Source organism: Meles meles, chromosome 7 (genome assembly GCF_922984935.1).
Source record: "Meles meles chromosome 7, mMelMel3.1 paternal haplotype, whole genome shotgun sequence".
In the NCBI taxonomy this organism is placed as follows: Eukaryota; Metazoa; Chordata; class Mammalia; order Carnivora; family Mustelidae; genus Meles; species Meles meles.
In genome coordinates, this window is record NC_060072.1 from 125,160,391 (window position 1) to 125,181,842 (window position 21,452).

Genomic DNA, 21,452 nt, shown 5'->3' on the forward strand with positions numbered 1-21,452 from the left:
TATATAGACACTTTATTTCCAAAAGTACTGTTGCTGGCTCTTTAGAACCTATGTAAAATCTAAAGCCTAGCATCATATCACATTAGATTTTTTTTTTAAGATTTTATTTATTTATTTGACAGAGAGAATGAGAGAGAGCACACAAGTAGAGGGAGCAGCAGGCAGAGGAAGAGGAAGAAGTAGGCTCCCCACTGATCAGGGAGCCCAATGCGGGACTCAGTCCCGGGACTCTGGAATTGTGTCTGAGCTGAAGGCAGCCGCTTAACCAAGTGAGCCACCCAGGTGCTCATCACATTAGGCTTTTGCCTGTAAAAATAAAATAAAACTCTAATAAGTAGTCTACTTAAAAAAGAAGAAGAAGAAGAAGAAGAACATCCCAGACAACTTTGTGACCATTCGATGTAAGGTTTTTAAAATCCCTCCTTTTTAAAAGAACAACAGCTCTCTGCCAAGGCCCCTGACCACCTTGATGTCTCTACCTAGCCATGTAGGAAAGGCTTGACTGCAGTCTGAGTCATGGCAGAATGCCTGGGATTCTTCCTGGAGCAAGGTCACAATCTTTTTTGTTGGTTTGAGAGAGAGAGAGAGAGAGCGAGCGAGCGGGGTGGTGGGGGAGGTTAGGGAGAGAGAATCTTAAAGAGCAGGGCTCAGTCTCACGACCCTGAGATCATGACCTGAACCAAAATCAAAGAGTTGGATGCTTAACTGACTAAGCCACCCAAGTGCCCCTAGGTCCTTATCTCTTGGGAAACTTCCACAAAAATGTTTCTCTTCCATTTCTCTAGTTTTGGTGGAGACTAATTCTTTTCATGTTGCCCTCCCCTTTCCCTGCATCCCCTCACCACCTTAGGGTACAGCTGTGGGCTGCTTTTTTTTTTTTTTTTTTGACACACAGAGAGAGAGAGAGAGACATAGAGAGAGGGAACACAAGCAGGGGGAGTGGAAGAGGGAGAAGCAGGCTTCCTGCTGAGCTGAAGCGTAAAGTTGATTTGTTAATGCAGAGTCACACATCACTCAGGACATCCATGGTTAATTGATCTCTGGGACTAGGGATGTTGTTCCATGGGAGTAAGATCCTGCTGATCTTGCTTTTGCTGTCTTCTAAGTAAAATAAATGGTCTAAATCCAAATAGATGCTTTTTCTCCTTACTGACCTTATCTACAGACCACCTTATCACCAGCTGTGACTTAGCTGCTTGAGACACTTCACATTTACACATGTACATCGTCTCTCATGACATGACTTATCACCAGGTCCCTTAAGTCACTCTTACATCATGACAAGCATATAAATCTAACAACAGTCCAATTCTAGAGTTAATATAAAAAGATTTTATTATTCAAAAACCAAATTGAGAGTTTCACAGGGTAAAATCATTGTAGCAGCTGTCATTAGATATTGTATATATATAGGTTTATATGTGTGTGTGTATCTGTGTGAGTAGGTATATACACATACACACATATGAGTTAAAGTGATACCTTGAAGACGATGTGAGAGACATTCAAAAGTGTTACATGGGAAGAAAATCACAATATTTAATCTGTGTTATTATTTCGCAATTTAAATGCATGTAGAAATGTGAAACAAATTACAAGGGAACACAGAAAGGAAATATGTTTTGAGGTAATCAGGTCATGGGATGATTGCTTACTTTTTTCTTATAAAGTTTGTGAGATCCAAATGAGAGAAATTACCTTTAAAATACCATCATTTTAGCAAAGTTCTTGTGGAGATCATACTGGTAGTCTCAAAATAAGACAAGCACAAAAGTCATAGAGGCTACTGTTAATTTTTATTATCTCCTCATTCAGGTTGTCATTAGATTCATCAGAGAATTATCAAGCACTTTCTGCATGCCAGGAACCGTGCTAAGCATCTTACACAGATTATCTCTTCCAATAAGCACAACTGGTACTATTTTTATCACTTCATGGAGAGGGTTCATTAGCTTGCTTTGGGGGTCACATGCCTAGCCTGAGATGAAGCTAGGATTTCAAGTAGGCAAACTGGCTCCAGGGCTGCTGGAGGTAATGGGAGGTAATCTTCATAGAGCGAATGTAAACTGAAATGATGCTGTAAATCTAACTCTACACTCTGGAACCTTAGAGGGACAAACACTTGTGCAAAATTCTTTCCCATGATTTTAGCATTTCAATTAGATATGTGTGTCCACATTTCTCTTACAGCTCGAAATCTAGATCTAAGACTGGATGTCTGCAGTTTATCATGAGCCAATATGGTTCATTTTACAAAGCAAAAGTCCATTGCTACTTTCAAACTCGCTGTAACTTCATTCCACTTAATTTTTTTAATTGTAATTTTTTAAATCACATTTTACTTTAACTCTGTGTAACCTGCAGAAATCTTTGACCAAAAGGATCACTTTTGTTGTTGTTGTTTGTTTCCTTTTCTTTATGGTCAGTTAGGTACCATGTAGGTGATAAAAACTGAAAATGGGGGAAATAGATTTAAAATTGGAAAAGCAAATGAGCAGTGAAGAGATTGAGAAGGGAACAGTTCTGAGACAAATGGAGACAGGAGAAGTAAGGGGGGCTAAGTTAGGCTGGAAAAGAGAAAGGACTGGGATGGCGAGGGAGGAGGCTCTTTAGGTCAGAAGCAACCTACTTTCTTCTAAGTTCTCACCACGGGTAAATCAACAGATTCAGATGCCTGACCTTGCAAATGTCCTTCAGCTGTTTACAGTTGTCCATGATTCCCCAGCGACTCCATTCGTACCTTGTTTCCACTGGTCCAACTAGCTACTGCAGACGTTTTAAGTTTTCAGAGCTGCTATCGCAGAACGCAAAGAAGCCTTCACTCTCCCCTTTCAGGGGGCTCAAGATTGCCTACACTGTTGCCTGTAGGCACATTTTTATCTCAAACCACCCCTCATCCCCCAGTCTATCTTGATTTTCTGGTGCCGGAGAGTCGACGGAGATGGGTACACTGGACAGGGACTAGGGTTTCGCAACCCCTTGGGCAAGCCAAATACAGAAAAGCGAGAAGAGAGAGAGAGCTAAGACTGCCAGGCGCTGAAAGGCAGGAAGTGGATTAGAAGGGAATGGACAACATATGAGAGAACCAGCCTCCCGGCGACTACCGACGGTGGAATAGCCCCCCAAACCAGCAGTGCAGCCTGTGAACGGCGGGTTACCAGGGCAACCGTGAGGTCTCGCGAGACCAGCGGCGCGCCTGCGCACTGCTGCTGTAGGGCTGGGTCCTGAGCTTCCCTGCCCCATTCCCAAACGCCGGGCTCCTGTAGTTCGGGCCTCGCAGCTCAGTCGGCTGACTCTCTCCATTGTGAGTGACAAGGTGAGATGATGAGATGCGAAGCTCTCAGAGCATTTGGCAGGCGGGGCCAGGGACGGCGAGGGCTCTGCGCACGCGCGTCGCACGTGGAGGTGGTGCGGTTGCCTTCGTGAGTGGGAGCGGGTTGCGGAGGACGTAGGGGGACCGGAGGGGTGTCCCCGGGGTGGGACCCGGCCTGGTAGGCGGCGGAGGGCGGCGGGCATGCGAGGTCCCGAGGTCTTCCTCAAGACCCTTCTTTCCGGCCGAGCTACCCCCGCGAGAACGGGCGTACTTTCCTGCCTCGGGGCCTTGGTTTACTCTCCTGTTTGGAGTTGAGCATCTGTAGGGTACGGGCGATAGTAAGAGAAAGCCCACCCTGGTCCTTCAGTGCACCACAGCCTAGAACCGGGGACGGATCACAAAATGTTGGCGAATCTAAGTAGTAAAGAATGAGGACTGTAGATACGGGCGATAAGCATGGGGACTCTGGGACAGAAATGCAACCATGGGGAGCTGGGACTGTCCTCCCCTTCGCTACGAGATCTAGAGACCGGAGTCCTTCCTTGTTTTACTCCGGCTGATAGCACCAACCCTGGTAGATTCTACCTCTTAAGTATTTCAGCCCCATCCCCTCTGCGGCGACTCTAGTGCAGGCCACCATCATGCCTACTCTGGGAACCTCTTCGCTCCTTCCACTCTTGGCAAAGGACGCTTCCAGGCGGGGAATCTGCAAAGACCTTGTTGCAACGCCTTTGAAATCGCGGCGCGGCGCGACACTTTTCTATTTTAAACGTTACAGTTGCTTTCCATTATAAGCTTTGCAAGGACCTTCACCTCTCGTCCTTGCTTCCTTTCCCTACCTAATACCTCAACATCTCTAGCATCTCTGCCCCAGCGACATTGAACTTACATCATTTCGTTAATGTTGTTCCCTGGGGTACTCTTTCTACTTCATACTCCCTTTGGCAGGCACTCTTCAGGTGTAGGTTAAAAGGTCCCTTTCTCCAGGATCTCTTTTCTGACCCCTTAAGCTAAATTAGGCGTCTGCTGTTTCCTTAGTGTTCTGTAGTTCCTGGACTCGACTGTGCACATCTTATTACCTGGTGATGTCTTTTTCATGGCTTCTAAGCACCTTGAGGCCTGGTTAACTGTTTTTACTTTAATACTTTATGGCTTGGTGCGTTGTGAATAACCCAGAAATACTTGCTGAGGAAAAGTGGTTGTGGGGCTGAAGGTGGAAGGGAATAATGTGGATGTGGAGGTTAGAAACTGGTGGCCTTGTTCAACAACAGTAAGTGGTTCAGTGGTGGGATGTAATTATGCATGGTGGGAGAGGCCAGTGGAAGATGAGGGCCAGAGTGTGGAGGGCCTTGTAAGTCACCTTAAAGGTTCTGCCCTTGATCCTGTAGGCAGTGAATGCCTCCAAGACCTAGCTCAAAAGGCACCTCAGCAAAGCCTTCCTGTTTTTCTCCTCCAAAACCGTTACCTTCTCATCAATCAGTACTATTTTTGGATTATATGGTGTAAGATTCTGCTTCTTCAAACTACTTGCCTGGCAATCCCTCTCCTCCTGATTCTGAAGACAGGAGTTAATGCCTAGCTTGCTTTCCTTCTGGGGCCTACAACATACTTCAAGGATTTCTGTGCTGTTTGAATGCTGAGGCCCATAAGCTGACTTGCAGTTTGGCAAGAGCTCTATTAGATCGTATTTGACTTGCTCATTTTCCTGACCACCTTCAACCTGATGCCAACCTTTACCAATCCCAACCGGATTTGGCTGAGCTACTTTCTGGCTCCCTAAGCTGGAGGGGAACATGGAGAAAATGGGGGATGAGAAGGGCTGTGCAGAGGGGCTAGAATGGAGGAAGCAGCATGTACAGCAGGTAGCGAGGCCCCAGCAGCACTGGCATGAAGGAGGTTGACCCTGCCCCGAGGAGCTGAATTTTGGATTTCTGTTAGAAGGTGACTTAGGAGGTACAGTGGAGACCAGTGGAGGTCAGGAGGCCATTTCTCACGCTGTCCAGGGTCGAGGCATCCTAGCCTACCCCACCTGTTTTAACCCTGTTCCGGATCAGATTCACCTGGACAGTTTTGTTTTGTTTGTTTTTTTTTTTTTTTTACAAATACAGGTGCCCTGGCCCTATTCCCAGGGATTCTAGTTTAGTACATCTGGGATAAGGACCAACCATCTGGATGTTTTAAAAGGTAGCAGATTATTTTTTGAGGTACAGCCAGGATTGAAAAAGCATAAACTTTGGGTTTGGAAAACCAGTTGTGACTTTTAACCTCTTTCTTCACCCACACATTGGGCAATTCTGTAGGAATTTTGTGAGAATCAAGTAATACATGGAGAAAATGCCTTCTAAATGCTGACACGCTCCATGAAGACGCCTGCTCTTTACCATCAGTAGCCAGCCTGGTGAGTGGAAGTTAAATTGGAGAGGACGTAATTCTTAATTGTGCATGGGGCATTTTGGGGAAGGCAGGCCTCAGTGGGATAAATGACCACCTGGAATGAGGGACTGTCTGGAGGGAGAAAGTCTGATCATCTGAAAATAGGGACAGTTCCAGATGCCAGACTTCTCGGGGGGCTGGCTCATTTAACTTCCTTCAGTTTTGCCGTGCAGGTCACTGTAGTTCTTAGCTGAGCACCAGGATTTAGTGAGGAGTAAAACTGAAGGAAGAGAAACACGCTTGTTCTGGGAAGCAGAGCCAGGATATGTTCCCTATGTCAGTTGTTTTTAACATTTTCCCAAAAAGGATCCTTACTTTTCTTTAACGGATTAGTGTTTTTAAGTTTCATTGCAAAATTTCCCTAGTTTTCATCAAGTTGCCAGCTACAGAAGCTGTCAGCTTGGAATAACTGTTAAGAAGGGGGAATATATACCTGTGTGCTTAGGAATGTTTAAAGAGGGATATACAAGAAGCTTAGAGTCCAGGGAGGGAGAGAGACTTATAAAAGGGCATAGAATCAAAGTATCAATGGAATTTCTGATCGGGTGCATAGATTACTATTCTGGTTCTTGAATACCCACACCTGGCTGATGATGAAGAGCAGAGGCTTCCGGGCCCACACAGCTTGGGGGCTCCATGCAGGTGGACTTGTTCAGTGCCAAACCCTGTAACCAGAATGCTGCTTGCACACGGGAGGCGCTCAAGGGGTCTTTGTGGGATGGAGGCCCTGGTGGAGAGCAACTCAGAAAATGGTAACAGGGGGCGCCTGGGTGGCTTAGTGGGTTAAAGCCTCTGCCTTCAGCTTGGGTCATGACCGGGGTCCTGGAATCAAGCCCCACATCGGGCTCTCTGCTCAGTGGGGAGCCTGTCCCCGCCCCCACCCCACCTGCCTCTCTGCCTGTGATCTCTGTCAAATAAATAAAATAAAAATCCTTAAAAAAAAAAAAAAAAGAAAATGGTAACAGATTTGTAAGATTAATACCGCACCATCATTAAAAAAGATAATCATGGACAGGTAGAAACACGGAACATTTTTAATAAAGGAAATCAGAATTTCACTGCGATTGCAGTAATGCAAAATACTTATATATTACCAGTATATGAATAGACAAAGTCATGAAAAAATGGGGAGAATAAATTCCTTATTCTTAAAAGAGGTTTTTAGCGTACGGTCATGTCATTGGTTCTATAACCTCGGCCTTGCTATAGCCTATCAGGAATCAGAGTACAAATAAGATATTCTTCGACATGCATTGCTAGTGACACGAATTTACTTTGCTTTGTCCTCTGCTGCTTTAGGAGAGATTTTCAGAATGGCTGCAGCTCCTCAAGCACCGGGAAGGGGCTCTGTTCGGAAGACAAGACCTTTAACAGTAAAGACATCGTTGAACAACCCATACACTGTCTGCTGGAGTGTGCTAGACAGAGAAGACATGCACTTCATACTACAGACCCTTGAAGACAGATTTAAATTTCTTGGATTTCAGAAGATGGAGGATAAGAAGAAAAAGAAAAAGCAGTTTTTAAAAAAACAAAGCCCAGACAAATGTAGCACAGAGGTTGGTATGAGTGAGGATCTGAAGGAGAAACACCCAGAAGATAATGAGCAAGGGTCAGGCTGGACTCCTGTCTGTGTCAGGAAGCAGCTGGCCATTGGCGTTAATGAAGTTACCAGAGCTCTGGAAAGGAATGGGCTGCTGCTGGTACTGGTGTGTAAGTCAGCCAAGCCTGTGCTCATCACCTCACACTTGATTCCGTTAAGTCTGAGCAGGTCTGTTCCTGCTTGTCAGGTTCCCCGTCTCAGCGAGACACTCGCACCTGTCATTGGCTTAAAATGTATCCTGGCCCTGGGGTTCAGAAAGGACACCACTGCCTTTATTGATGAAGTCCAAGCCATAATTCCCCGAGTACCCAGTCTACACGTACCATGGCTCCAAGGCAGACCGGAAGAGTCCATGGAAAATTTAGACACTGAATCATTGGAAAGCCAAGACAAAGAAATTTTGGAGACTTCCTTTGAAGACCTCTCTAAACATAAAAGGAAGCCTGTTGAAGGTCAGCAGGCTGTAGTGTTACAACCCCTTAAAATAAAGAAAGTGATCCCAAACCCCAATAAGATAAGGAAACCACCCAAAAGTAAAAAAACCACTTCAAAGTAATCTTATCTAAACTTGTCATTTCACAGAGTTGTAAAATGACGCTTTGTAAAAAAGCCTTGAAACTAATAAAATGTGTTATTTTTACATATATTCGTGGGATACTTTTAGTAACATTTCTTTCATAAGTGTAAGACTATAAATAGGCTGATGCTTAAAAACACTTAAGTGCAGAAAATTTTCAAAAGCATGAATATCAAAACAAAAATTTATTGAAACTAATGTCCATGCTTGTATAAATTCACTTTTTAAAAGGCTAGTACAATGCTTGTAAGCAAGAAATTCTGTATCCGACACACTTGACATCTTTCTATCAAACCTGGAAACTGAGCCACAGTAAACAGGTTCTAGTTAGTAATGCAGATGAAACTGGACTGGAGATCGATCAGTTTTAAAAGATTCTAAACACCATCATTGTCTTCAGAAACATCAAAAAAAAAATTTTTTTTTTTTACTTCCTGTTCACTTGCCTTTTAGGTAGGCATATGCATGAGCTTAATGTTTATAGGAAAAAGCCAGATACGGTACTCTGAATGGTTAAAATTCATCCCTTTATATGGTTAACTGATTTCCTTGGAAATTTAACATGTGTAAAAAGTATGCTGGTAATTAGGTCAAATGTAGAATTAAAAAATCAAATGAGCTTGAGGTCTCAGAGATGGGTCTGCCATGACTGGGGTTCTTCATGTTAGGAAATGGAGTGTAATCAATCCTCTATGTCTGGGTTAAAGTGTCTGCTATTTGCAGTATGTGTTTGGAAAAGGTCCTTTTGTTATTTAGGAAGGTACTGGACTGCTAAAGTCTATTTTCAGCCTAAATTCTGGCCGACTCTTGGATTATGCCACCTCTGTTCATTTCAATTTTACTAAATGCCATACTGGCTGGAAAAAGGGGGAGGGGAGGGAAAGACACCTCATGGAATAGAGAGGACAACGCTTTTCTGAATCTATAAGACACTGTATATTGCAGTGAGATTTAATTCTAATAACTATAAACAAGCAGTTTTATCATTTTTCAATTTTGAAATGTTTACCGCTAATCTCTCTAAATTATGACGAGGCCTTATAAAGAGGAAAATATGCTATTAATTGCTATATTTAAAAATGAGTAAAAGCATCTGAATTCTGTAACAACTGGAATTATGTAAACAAATAAAAGTGCCACAGTTTGATGACAAGGCGAGCTTGTGATACACTGACTGGCAGTTCTGCAATCATCTGAAAACCTCCATTATCACTAAGACTGTGCCTTAAAAATGAGTGGAACACAATTCCCCACTAGAGCCTTGACGCCAGATTAAAATCCCATTTACTTAATTCTTGGTGTTTTGGTGGACTGGGTCAGTTTTGCTTCCGAAGCTACCCTCCTTCTCCTAAGAAAGAATGTTAATGCAGTGGAGTCCGAATCGTCCTATACGAGAAGTCTTCTCTGTCTTCAGAGAGGTAAACACTGCTGTCGGAATTACGCGCTACTGTGTGGTCCCCAAATGCCCTCTAGTGGTAGTCACAGCTGTGGGGTTTGTCTTTAGGATGATGGTAGGAAGATGTCAAGAGTGGCTTTCAGCTCCAGTGTAAGTCAGGGTCAACAAACCTTCCCCCCCACCCCCAAAGGGCCAGACGGTAAATGTTTTAGGCCTTGTGGACCATACAGTTCCGTCAGAATGACTCAACTCTGCCTTTGTAGCATGGAGCAGTCACAGGAGATAGAAGCAAGTGAGTGTGGCTGTGTTCCAATAAAATGTTATGGATGCTGGAATTCGAAGGTCCTACAGTTTTCACTCACAAAATGTTATTCCTTTGATTCTCCCGTCCCCAGAACCCCCTCCCCCAAAACAACCATTCAAAAATGTAAAACCATTCTTAGCTCATGGGCCATAGTTTGCTAGCTCCTACCTGATGCGAGATACGACCGGTTTCATTTGACCACTTAGAACACAAAGGGAAGGCCGTCATGTTGTCTAAAATTAAATTTTTCTGGATTGAAGAGCCTAGGCACTGGTACAGTAAAGGCAGGAAGAAGTATCTATTCTGTGTTGTAGAAGTCAAGGCCAGTTCTCCATGGCCTCATTTGGCATATTCCTCCCCCTTGGACTACGGGCGATATATACATACATATGTACACTGCGAAAACTGGGTTTCCAAATTCTAGATAAAAACACCATCAGTAACAAAATTATGAATACTTATTTACATATAAGACATTTTCCATTAGCATGACAGCTTTCATGATAAATTAAAGTCAGCATAAAGGAATATGTGCAATTCTGCATAAGTAATAAAAACATTCAAACTCTCTATGTCCTGATAGCACTAATAAATTCCACTGAGCATTTCTTTTGACATTAGAGCTTTTATTTTCTTTGCCTGACATTTCTTGCTGCCGCTGAGAAGACACAAGTGTATGCGTGGCAGCGAAGTCTAGGCAGTCACGGGTGTAGACTCTCAGCAATGTTTGCACAAAACTCTGCTTTTGATTTGCTTTTTGAACCAATCCACTGACCTGCTGGAGATCGAAGTACACATGTGTGTGTTTATTTATTTGGCAACTCTGCTTCTGGAGAAATAAATGTACCTTCTAGTCCCCGGTACATTTTTATCTCCCTCTATACGTCAACATGCACCCACTCGTCACTGAGTTACAGAAGTGCTCATTCCCTAAACGCTCCCCATGATTCTGTGTAAGGGGACGGAGGCTCATGTTTTCCACATGGGTCCTTCATTCTGTTATACGGACAAACAGACCAACACTTAATAAATAGAAATGCTGCAGTTTATCTCCACACAATAGCAAAGATTTTCTTACACAATTCTGTGACTTCTCTTCAGTTCATAGAAAAACAGTCCCTTTTCTACAGAGTGGAAAAATACCTTCTCTTCATCAAAGAGACAGCCCAAAGTCTGAAAATTAGAGGAATGTGCTCTCTGTGCCCTTTCATCCCTCCTACAAATGGGTAAACAGTGAGAAAAAAGAATGTTAACATTCTAGCTAGAAGTATGTACTGTTGGTCACATATGGGTGTTTTTTTTCATCTTTTCTGATTGTTACCGACTACATCAATTTCATTTAAGTTGTGCTTTTATTCTTCTTTGGAATGGCAGTTCCAGGAATCATTAAATAGAATATTAACAAATGATGATGTCAGAGTTCTAGAAATAGAAATATCCATCTATTGTAATACTAGTCCAACCTAAAGGGAGGGAAGAAACAGAATGGTAAGAACAGGTAAGCGAGAAAAAATGAACTATAGTATAATAGCTCTGTATTTTTTAAACGCTACTAAGAAACACCTTAATAGTCCTAAGGGCGGCCAAATATGGGATTTTCTAAGTACATTTATTAAGTTTATAGAGGGTGTAGCCCCTGCACTTACCTTTTCAGACTCTGTTCCTGGACATCTCCAGTTGTACAGGTAATACTGCAAATTGCCATCTCCTACGCCAAATTTGAGTTTTTCCAAGAAGGTCTTATTTTCCATCAAATCTAGTGCATTGAATACATCAAATCCTTTCTGCCAATGTAAAAAGTATTTCAAATTTTAAACATCAAAGGACTAGAGTGTTTTCTCTATTATGTACATCAGTGTAACGTTTTATTTCTCCACTAGGAGCTCAAATACACTTTTTTTTTTTTAAAGACTTTATTTATTTATTTGACACAGAGAGAGAAAGAGCAGACGGAGAGGGGAAAGCAGGCTCCCTGTTGAGCAAAGAGCCTGATGTGGGGCTCAACCCCAAGACCCTGAGACTGTGATCTGAACCGAAGGCAGAGGCTTAAGCCACTGAGCCCCCAGGGGCCCCCTCGAATATACATTTATAACAAGGTGTAATATCTACACTCTATGTGTAGGTTAAGAACTCAGATCAAACCTGTCTGAGGATATTTTTAGAAGGAACATTTGCCCAGATGGCTCCATCTCCAGAGCTGTTAGGGGCCTTTCGAAGTTCTGACGGAGTCTTTAAAGACTTAAATGTGTCCTTGTCTGGGGCTGATGCTGGGAAATAAATTTAGTAAAATTTTAGTAGTAAAAATTGTATTTCTTGAAAACGTTAGGTAAAAATACTATCCAAATTTGGTATAGATTTCTATTTCTCAGGGGTTTTACCTTAAATAATGTATTACTGGCCATTTTTGTGGGGGAGTAGTTGAAAAAAAGCAATAGGATCAAAGAATCATAGGATAATGTTGATTTAGAGATGCAAGAGCACTGTTAGAAAAATATTTTCAGTTTATCAAAGACGACACTTTTGACGTGTTAATCCCAATTTCTCATGAATAGTATTTTCTCATGTCCAGTAATTTCACTGAAATAACTGTCAGCTAATTTTAACTTCTTTTTGGGAAAAAAAAATGTTTATTTGTAGCAAGAATTTAAAAATTACCCTAACTACCACACTAAAGAAATAGAAAAATATTGCAAATATAGTACAGCACATTTTGAATTTAATTCCTTTCATTTCAAATGCCTTTAATAACTAAACTCCTTGATTTAAAAAATAAAATTCCTTTAATTTTAAAATTCAGAGACTATTTAGTTGAGTCCAAAAAGGTTCCTGCTGCTGATCATGCACCACAACACTAACATGTATGTCCCTTCTATCAAGGTACCATGTGTTTTCCCTGTATTCCTTGTATTACAGGGTTTTATGCATTCTTCCATAAGGGTTAAGAGTTTCTAATCGGCACAAAATATCTTTTTGGCTAAGCTGCAACAGAATCAATGATGCAAACAGCCTCTGAAGTTTTAAAAGAAACTCATCAGGGGCGCCTGGGTGGCTCAGTGGGTTGGGCCTCTGCCTTCAGCTCAGGTCATGATCCCGGGGTCCTGGGATCGAGCCCCACATCGGGCTCTCTGCTCTGCGGGGAGCCTGCTTCCTCCTCTCTCTCTGCCTGCCTCTCTGCCTAGTTGTGATTTCTCTCTGTCAAATAGATTAAAAAAATAAAAAAGAAAAAAGAAACTCATCAAAACTCTTCCTTTGTCAGAGGGTCAACAGTAACAAATGGCTCAAATGAATTGTACTGGTGCAAAAGGAGCTCTAGTAAGAGGTTTTATTTCATTATTATTTTTTTAAGTTTATTTGAGAGAGAGGGAGAGAGAGAACACAAGGCGGGGAACAGAGGGGGAAGGGAAAGCAGACTTCCCACTGCACTAGGGAGCCTGACGCAGGGCTCAATCCCAAGATCTTGAGATCATGACCTGAACTGAAGGCAGATGCCCAACCAACCGAGCCACCGAGGCGCCCCTCTCGTAAGAGGTTTTAAATCGTCTGAGACACATATTTGGAGAAACACACAAGACAAAAAGGGAGGGAGCCGCTTACCAATTTGGCTATAATGAGTGCGTCGCTCATGAGGTCCAGCAGGGGCGTCTCCGTGTGAATGTTGTAGAAGGAGTAGGCGGCCTTGAGGCTCTTGTGCGCAGGGTGGTGCGTGACTGTGGAGGGGAGTGTGTAGAAGCTCAGGAAGTCAGTTAGTTTACCACTGGAGTTCTGAAGGACAAAGGTGACGTTAGGTAAATACCTCCCCAAACGCAGTGCATCCACACATTTAAGCTCACTTGCTGATTTTTGACATGTACCTTAACTTTGTTAGAACAAAAAGCAACAACTCCCACTACGTCTCTCTTAGCATTCTGTTTGGGGGCCCTGAGGGTGGGCCAGGTAGAGCCCGAGAAGAGCAGGGAGTTGTACCTTTCTCAGCCCAGTGCTAGCTGGCTGTTTGCAGAACGTTCCTAAAAGCAGAATGGTCTGAAAGGAAAGTTTCCCCAAGCTTGACTCGTGAGTCTCCCTAGAGCTAGGGAAGAGGGATGAAAGTGCATTCATTGTTTTTGCAGAAATAAAAGCTCCAGGGATCAGAAGGCTGCCTTTGCCAACTCAAAGATACTGTATCATACTAACATCTTCTTGGCACAAAGCAAGAATTGTGTCAGCATAAAGTCAGGTTGGATAGTCTGGAAGCTGTTTGGAGAAACTTGTGAAAGGCATCAGTGCCGCAGCCGAACACGCGCCTGTGAATCTGAAGCTACCAAAAATCAAAAGGGACACAAATGATGGTCTTGGTTTCCTCATCACTGGGATACCTTTCAGTACAAGAAATGAGCCAGCACTGTTGGTGCTGCTTTAGTGAGCTGCGGCAGCCTAGGCAGTTGGCACACGGCTCGAACTATGCTATGCCTGAGTTAGGACCACCAGTATGGTCTTGCTGGTATTTCAGCAGGAAAGAAAATGCCATATAGGTGCATTATCTGGTTTTTGAATGCTTCTGATTTATGAAGCCCTTTTGCAGACACTAAGAAATTACAGACATTTTGCTGAAGTGATTCTCTACAGCTCTGTATTAGCAGCTCAGTATTCGCGATGAATTAGAGACCTAAACTTTCAGCTTCAGTAAGGATTTTCAACTCAAAAAATTGAAACTGAAAAACAAAACTCACTGGATGGACTCAGAGGTGAAGCAGAGATGACAGAGGACAGAAATCATTGCACTTGGAAGAATTCAGTAGAATTTACCCAGTCTCAACAAAAGAGAGAAAACAGACTGAAAAAAATGAATTAAGTCTCAGGGACCTGTGGGACAGTTAACAAAAGATGGGGCATTTCTATCACTGTTGTCCCAGAAGAGAAAGAGAAATGTGGGACAGCAGACGAAATAATGGGTGAAAGCTTCCCAGATTTGCCAAAACACACACAACAGAATCAAGAAGCTGAGTGAACCTTGACAGGAAAAACCCAAAGAAATCCACTCCAGGATGCATCCTAATTAAAATTTCCGAAAACTAGAGAAAAAACCCTTAAAAGTAGTGACAGAGAAAAGGCATTACCTACAGGAGGATACCAATTCAAATGACAGCGGATTTCTCATCTGAAACCACAGAGGCCAGAAGGCAGTGGAACACTTTTTTTTTTTTAAAGTAGGCTGCATGCCCAGTGTGGAGCCCAGTGTGGGGCTTGAACTCAGGATCCAAACCCCAGATGAGATCAAGAGCCAGACACTTAAACTGACTGAGGCACCCAGGCGACCCAGTGGCACATTTTTAAGAAACTTATTTATTTATTCATTGGAGAGAGAGAACGCACGAGTGCACAGAAGTCAGGGGAGGACAGAGAGGAGAGAGAGAATCTCAAGCACACTCCGCACTGAGTGTGGAGCCCCATGGGGGGCTCAGTCTCACAACCCTAAGATCATGACCTGAATGGAACCTTAACCAACTGTGCCTCCCAGGCACCCCCCAACATTCTGAAGGGCTGAAAGAAAAGAGTCATCAGCCATGAATTCTGCATCTGGTGAAATTCTCCTTCAGGAATGAAGGAGAAATAAGGACATTCTCAGACAAATGAAAACTAAAAGACTTTCTTGCTAGCAGACATGCCTTTAAGACCGGCCAAAGGACATTCTCCAAACAGAAATGCAGTAATAACAGAAGGAATCTCAGAGCATCGGGAGAAAGAACAACAGAGCAGAAATCTTGGTTCGTGCTGTAAACCATGCTTCTCCTCATGAGTTTTCTAAATCTACTTGGTGACTGAAACACAAGTTGTAACACCATCTGATACTCAAGACAGTATTTAAAAAGCCAAGAAGATAGAGGGATCTGATGGAAGTAAGATCACTTGATGTGGTAAAATGGTGATACCAGTCGACTGTGATAAGTCACACACATTCCTATATGTAGGAATATTCAGAGCCACCATCATACAAACTACACAAACACATTCAAAGGCACCATAACTGCATAAATATTCAAGTAACCTCCAGGAAGGCAAGGAGAGAGGAGCAAGAGGAATAAAAACCAGAGAAAACAAATAAGAAACAGGTAACAAGATGGCAGACTTAAGCTCTAGCCTATCAGTAATGATCAAATATCAATGGCCTAAAGACACCAATCGAAGGAAAGACTGGAAGAGTGGATAAAGAAACATGGTTCAACTACATGCTGTTCATAAGAAACTTTCAGTTCAATGACACGTAGGTAAGTTAAAGTAAAACGGCTGTAAGAGACTACCATGCACTACTTTCATTTTAAAGTAGCAGGAATGACCAAGTGCCTGCTGGTTAAGCATCTCTGACTCTTGGTTTTGACTCAGGTTGTGATCTCAGGGTTTTGAGATCAAGCCCTGTGTTGGGCCCTGCGCTCAGGGCTGAGTCTGCTTAAGTTTCCCTCTCCCTCTCCCTCTGCCCCTCCCCACTGTGCATGTTCTCTTTCTCTCAAAAAAATAAATCTTTAAAACAGCAGAAGTGACTATATTTGTATCCAATAAAGTAGAGTCCACGGCAAAGAAAATTATTAGAGACAAAGAGGGGTATTACATGCTGGTAAGGTGGATTCCCCTGAGAAGACATAAAGGTCCTAAATGTATTAAGTACCAAACAACACCCTCAAAATACAACAAAAAAACCTGACAGAGGTTGAAGGAGAAACAGGTAATAGTTGGGGACTTTCACACCATCTCATCAACTGACAGAGCTGCTAGAAAGAAAATCACCAAGGAGGTAGAAAATCTGAATAATACAATAGGATCTAAATGACATACATGGAACACTCCACCTAAAAAGAGCAGAATACACATTTCACACGCATTCACCATTTGTACCTAAAATAACCTCAACACCTTAAAAGAGCTGAAATCATAGACAGTGTCTTCTCCAATCATAATGGAACGAAACTAGAAATCAATAGGAAATCTCTGAGAAGTCAAAGTTGAACAACAGAATTCTAAATAATCCAAGGCTCAAAGAGGACATTTCAAAAGAAATTTTAAAAAATACAGGGGTGCTGGGTAGCTTAGTTAGTTAAGCGTCTGCCTTCAGCTCAGGTCATGATCTCGGGGTCCTGGGATCAAGCCCCACATCAGTCTCCCTGCTCAGCAGGGAGTCTGCTTCTCCCTCTCCCTCTGCCTCTCCCCACTGCTTGTGTGCACTCTCTCTCTCTCAAATAAAATCTTTAAAAATACATACATACATACATACATACATAGAACCAAATGAAAATGAAAATATGACATACCAAAACGTGTAGGATGAAGCAGTACTGGGAGGAACATTTAGAGAACTACATGCTTAAACTTTAACAGGGAAGGGTCTCAATGATCTAAATCCTTCCCTCAAGGGACAAGAAAAGAAGATCAAAAGAAGCCCAAAGCAAGCAGAAGGAAGGAAATAATAAACATAAGATCAGAAATCAGTAACCCTGAAAAGAGAAAATCAATAAAACAAAAGCTTTGTTCTTTGGGGGTAAAATTCAGTTAAAATTGATATGATACAATACTAGCAAGACCAATAAACATAAAAAGAGAAAAGATACAAATTGTCAATGTCAGGAATGAAATAAGCATTATCACTACACATCCTTTGGCCAGTAAAAGGACAAGAGAATAATTAAGCAACTTTACTCTTATAAATTTGACAATCTAGAAGAAATGGAGCAATTCCTCAAAAACCACAGCCTATTAAAATGTAATCAAGATAAAACAGATCATTTGAACAGTCCTATACCACTAAAGAAATGGAACTTTAACAAAAAAGAATTCTCTAAGGTTGGATGGTGTCAAGTGGAGAATTCTAGCAAACATTTAAGAAGTATTATCATCAATTCTATAGAATCTCTTCTAGGAAAAAGGGGAGGGAACACTTCCCAACTCACTTTTGAGGCTGGTATTATATTGATACCAAAACCAGACAAAAGCAGTATTAAAAAAGAAGAAACTGCAGACCAGTATCTCTGATGAACTCAACCAACACTCAACAAAATATCAGCAATCCAAATCCAATAATGTATATAAAAAAATTATACACCACAACCAAGTGGGTTTTTTCTAGGAATGCGAAGAGTAGTCAAGCACTTGAAAATCAACCAATGTAATATACCATATCAACAGACCAAAGAAGAAAAATCACATGATCGTTATCAACTGAAGCAGAAAAAGCAATGAACAAAATCCAACACCCATTCATGATAAGAACTCACCAAGTTAGGAATAGGGGAAATTGGGGCGCCTGGGTGGCTCAGTGGGCTGAGCCTCTGCCTTCAGCTCAGGTCATGATTTCATGGATCTCAGGGTCCTGGGATAGAGCCCTGCACCGGGCTCTCTGCTCAGTGAGGAGCCTATTTCCCCACCTCTCTCTCTCTGCCTGCCTCTCTGCCTACTTGTGATCTCTCTGTCAAATAAATAAATAAAAATCTTAAAAAAAAAATAATAGGGGAATTATGTCAAATTGATAAGAAGCATCTATAAAAATCTTCCAGCTAATATCATACCTCATGGTAGAAGACTGAATGCTTTTCCACTAATATCAATAACAAGGCTGTCGACCTTTACCACTCTTATTCAACGAAGTATGGGAAGATCTAGCTCCTGCAATAAGGCAAGAAGAAGAAATAAAAGGCATGCTGATGGGAAGGAAAGAAATAAAACTGTCCCTATTTGCAGATGACATGACTGCCTATGTAGAAATCCCAAGAAATCTACACATAAACTCCTGGACCTAACGAGTGATTTCAACAAGGATGCAGGATACAAGATCAACACAGAAAAAGCAACTGCACTTCTATGCACTGACGGTGAACATGCAGAAACCAAAATTAAAGACATAATACTATTTATAATTCCTCTAAGGAAAATCAAGTACGTAAGGTATACACTTAAGAAAACATTTGTAAGGGGTGCCTGGGTGGCTCAGTGGGTTGGGCCTCTGCCTTCAGCTTAGGTCATGATCTCAGGGTCCTGGGATCGAGCCCCGCATCGGGCTCTCTGCTCAGGGGGAAGCCTACTTCCCCCTCTCTCTCTGCCTACTGCTCTGCCCACTTGTGATTTCTCTCTCTGTCAAATAAAATCTTAAAAAAAAAAAAAAAAAAAGAAAGAAAACATCTGTAAGATCTGGATGCTGAAAGTTATTAAATGCTGATAAAATTCCAAAGATCTAGATAAATAAGAGACATAGTGTGTTCATGGACTGGAAGACTCATGAACTCTCCCCAAATTAAGGTATAGATTTAATGTCATTCTTATCAGAATCCCAGCAAGGTACTTCATAGACAAAAATAAGCTTATTCTAAAATTTATATGGAAAGGTGAAAGAAACAGATTAAAACAATCTTGACAGAAACAATGAAGGGGAAGGAATCATTCTACCTATCAAGAACTATCGTAATAAAGACAGTGTGGTGCTGGTGGGGGACACCAGAGATCAATGGAACGGAAGAGAGAACCCAGAAGTAGAGCCCAATACAAATATTAGTATTCCACATATGGAAAAACCTTTAGAAACCAAGAAGATTACACTTAAAAAGAAAAAGAGGCAAAGTATGTGACCGGCATGCAAATGGCTAACAGATTTATGAGATGTTCAAATTCACTAGTAATAAGAACAGATGAATGAAAAACAAGCTATCAGTTGATACCTACATCAGGCTGGCCTACATTTAAAGTCTGGTGATAACCAAATGTGGGTGAGGATCTGCGGAAACGGGACCTCTCCTGTACTGCTAAGAGATACGTGGGTGAGCGGTAGGACCATGGAGCTGAACCTCTTGAGTATGTACCCAACGGCCGCAGTTCTCAAAAATCAAAACGCGGTCTGTGAACCCCTGGAGGGTATCCGAGACCCTTCCAGGAGTCTGAGGAATCAAAACGATTTTCCTAACAGCACCACGAAATCATCTGCCTTGTTCACTGTGTGGACATGGGCACCAAGAAGGCAGGAGCGATGGCGGCACCGCCATCCGGGCCTCAGCACGGAACACAGAGCGGCACCAAACCATGCTGGGGGGCTTGTTACTCGTCACCACCACACCCTCAAGTTTAAAAACAAAAAAAAGTTTTCACTTAAGCTTGTCCTTGAATAAGAACTATTAACTGTATTAACTGTCCACCCTTAACAACTCCTCCTTTTCCCAGCCTGGGTGGTGGCCCAGGAGGGAGCACACACACAGCACTTCTGTGGCCGACTAAAGGGCAGTCCTTTTATTTGTCTAGGAAAAGCTCTCATTTTCCAGGAGTTTATTGTCTCAAAGAGAAGCCCAGAGGCCAGGGAGCTGTGAGCTGAATTACCACTTTTTTCATGGAACACCACTTTAAAGGGGGACTAGCAAATTGTGGTCATTACGACTTGGGGATTTGGCCCATCTTCAAGAATCAATGATGCGATCCTGTCACATCAAGGAGAATATGGGTGGGATTTATTGCAGTGATAAAACCTGGGCATTCAGGGTGCAACTTTAAGTCTGGAAAAACCTATATCCTCTAACATAAACTATATTACATGCTTTTCTGGCGACAATGGTGGGGATATCAATGAATGGGACTTGCTGATATTATATAACAAACTTAAAATTTGGAAGATCTTTATAACTCGGTGAACTGGTATTTTCCAATGATCAGTATATGATGTTACAAATTCATACACTGGTAAAGGAATGATCAAAGGAGAAGACAGACCAAAGGATTTTAATCAGAGTATGGAAAGTTCATTAATATGCTTTTTCAGGTATAGAATTTTCAAAACGATATGAATAGGCTACTAAAATATTCATTCTTTTCCATATCTTCAATACTTCATGTGAAGGATTTTTTTTTCCACATACCTCAGCCAAGATATTTTATCACAGTAGATAGAATGCAAAAGTAGATACGTGAGCCCACCTGTCTTCTAGTAAATCAGACATTAAAGAGATTTGCAAAAATATAAAACATCATTCTTAATTCCACTGCTTTGGAAAACAGTTATTCTTCATAAAAAATACGTTATTTAGGTAACATGTTTCTTATTGTTATTAAATAATATATATATTTTCAACTATTTATTCTCTTTTAAAACTGAGAAATAACTGACATTTAACATTATATCGCCTTCAACTGTACAAGATAATGATTCAATATTTGTATATGTCACAAAATGATCACCACAGTAAGTTTAATTAAAATCCATTTAGTTAAAATCACCACATGTAGTTAACAATTTATTTTCTCATGATAAGAACTTTTAAGGTCTGCTCTTTCAGCAACTTTCAAATATGCGACACAGTGTTAACTGTAGTCACCATGCTGTACATTACACGCCCATGACTTACTTATTTTATAACTGGAAACTTGTACCTTTTGACCCTTTTCAACCATTTCACCCACCCCTCACCTCTGGCAACCACCGATCTGTATTCTGCATCTGTGAGTTTTGGATTTTTTTTTTGGTTTGTGAGATCGTACAGTAACTGGCTTTCTCTATCTCATTTATAAAATAATAATATTAAAAATTTTTGTTTGGTTTCAATGTAGTAATTATCTATATATATAATCCACAAAAATAAAAGCTCTTTGGGGTTCTCAATAATTCTTCAGAGACTGAAAAAGTCCTGAAATCAAAAACTTTGTCAACTGCTGTCCTGGAGAAACTAACCACAAGGGCATAAAGCTTTATGCCTAAACTTTTGCACGACAAAGGAAACAGTCGAAAAATCTCCTGACAGAATGGGAGAGGATATGGGTAAATGTCTTATCAGATAAAGGGCTAGCATCCAAATTCTATAAAGAACTTCTCCAACTCAACACCCAAAGAATAAA

At 41.7% G+C, this 21,452-nt stretch overlaps 2 protein-coding genes across 6 annotated transcripts in view; one reads left to right on the forward strand and one right to left on the reverse strand.

Moving 5' to 3' along the window:
* The first annotated feature begins 3,229 nt into the window (after positions 1-3,229).
* On the forward strand, positions 3,230-10,640 carry RPP38 (ribonuclease P/MRP subunit p38). Of its 3 annotated transcripts, none has more exons than XM_046012150.1 (3): positions 3,230-3,316; positions 5,614-5,711; positions 7,046-10,640. In XM_046012150.1, the coding sequence occupies exon 3, from the start codon at positions 7,060-7,062 to the stop codon at positions 7,903-7,905; it is 846 nt and encodes a 281-aa protein (XP_045868106.1). In that variant the 5' UTR covers positions 3,230-3,316; positions 5,614-5,711; positions 7,046-7,059; the 3' UTR covers positions 7,906-10,640. The 3 variants fall into 3 exon arrangements, with proteins under 3 accessions (XP_045868106.1, XP_045868107.1, XP_045868108.1); XM_046012151.1 differs by having other exon boundaries at positions 3,307-3,422; XM_046012152.1 differs by lacking the exon at positions 3,230-3,316 and adding an exon at positions 3,508-5,497.
* A 15-nt stretch (positions 10,641-10,655) lies between these two features.
* NMT2 (N-myristoyltransferase 2) overlaps positions 10,656-21,452 on the reverse strand; it is a 68,709-nt gene continuing 57,912 nt past the window's right edge. For 2 of the 3 annotated variants that reach the window (XM_046012149.1, XM_046012147.1), the window contains 3 exons: positions 13,221-13,388; positions 11,273-11,410; positions 10,656-11,089 (listed from right to left, as the gene is read on the reverse strand). In XM_046012149.1, the coding sequence (XP_045868105.1) occupies positions 11,069-11,089; positions 11,273-11,410; positions 13,221-13,388 (327 nt within the window). In that variant the 3' untranslated portion in view covers positions 10,656-11,068. Of the gene's footprint in view, positions 11,090-11,272; positions 11,411-13,220; positions 13,389-21,452 lie in introns of those variants that run through there. The other variant, XM_046012148.1, reaches the window with a different exon arrangement.

Excerpts from the sequence above, each read along its gene's own strand:
- RPP38 (XM_046012150.1), top strand. The coding sequence starts at position 7,060 with ATGGCTGCAGCTCCTCAAGCACCGGGAAGGGGCTCTGTTCGGAAGACA.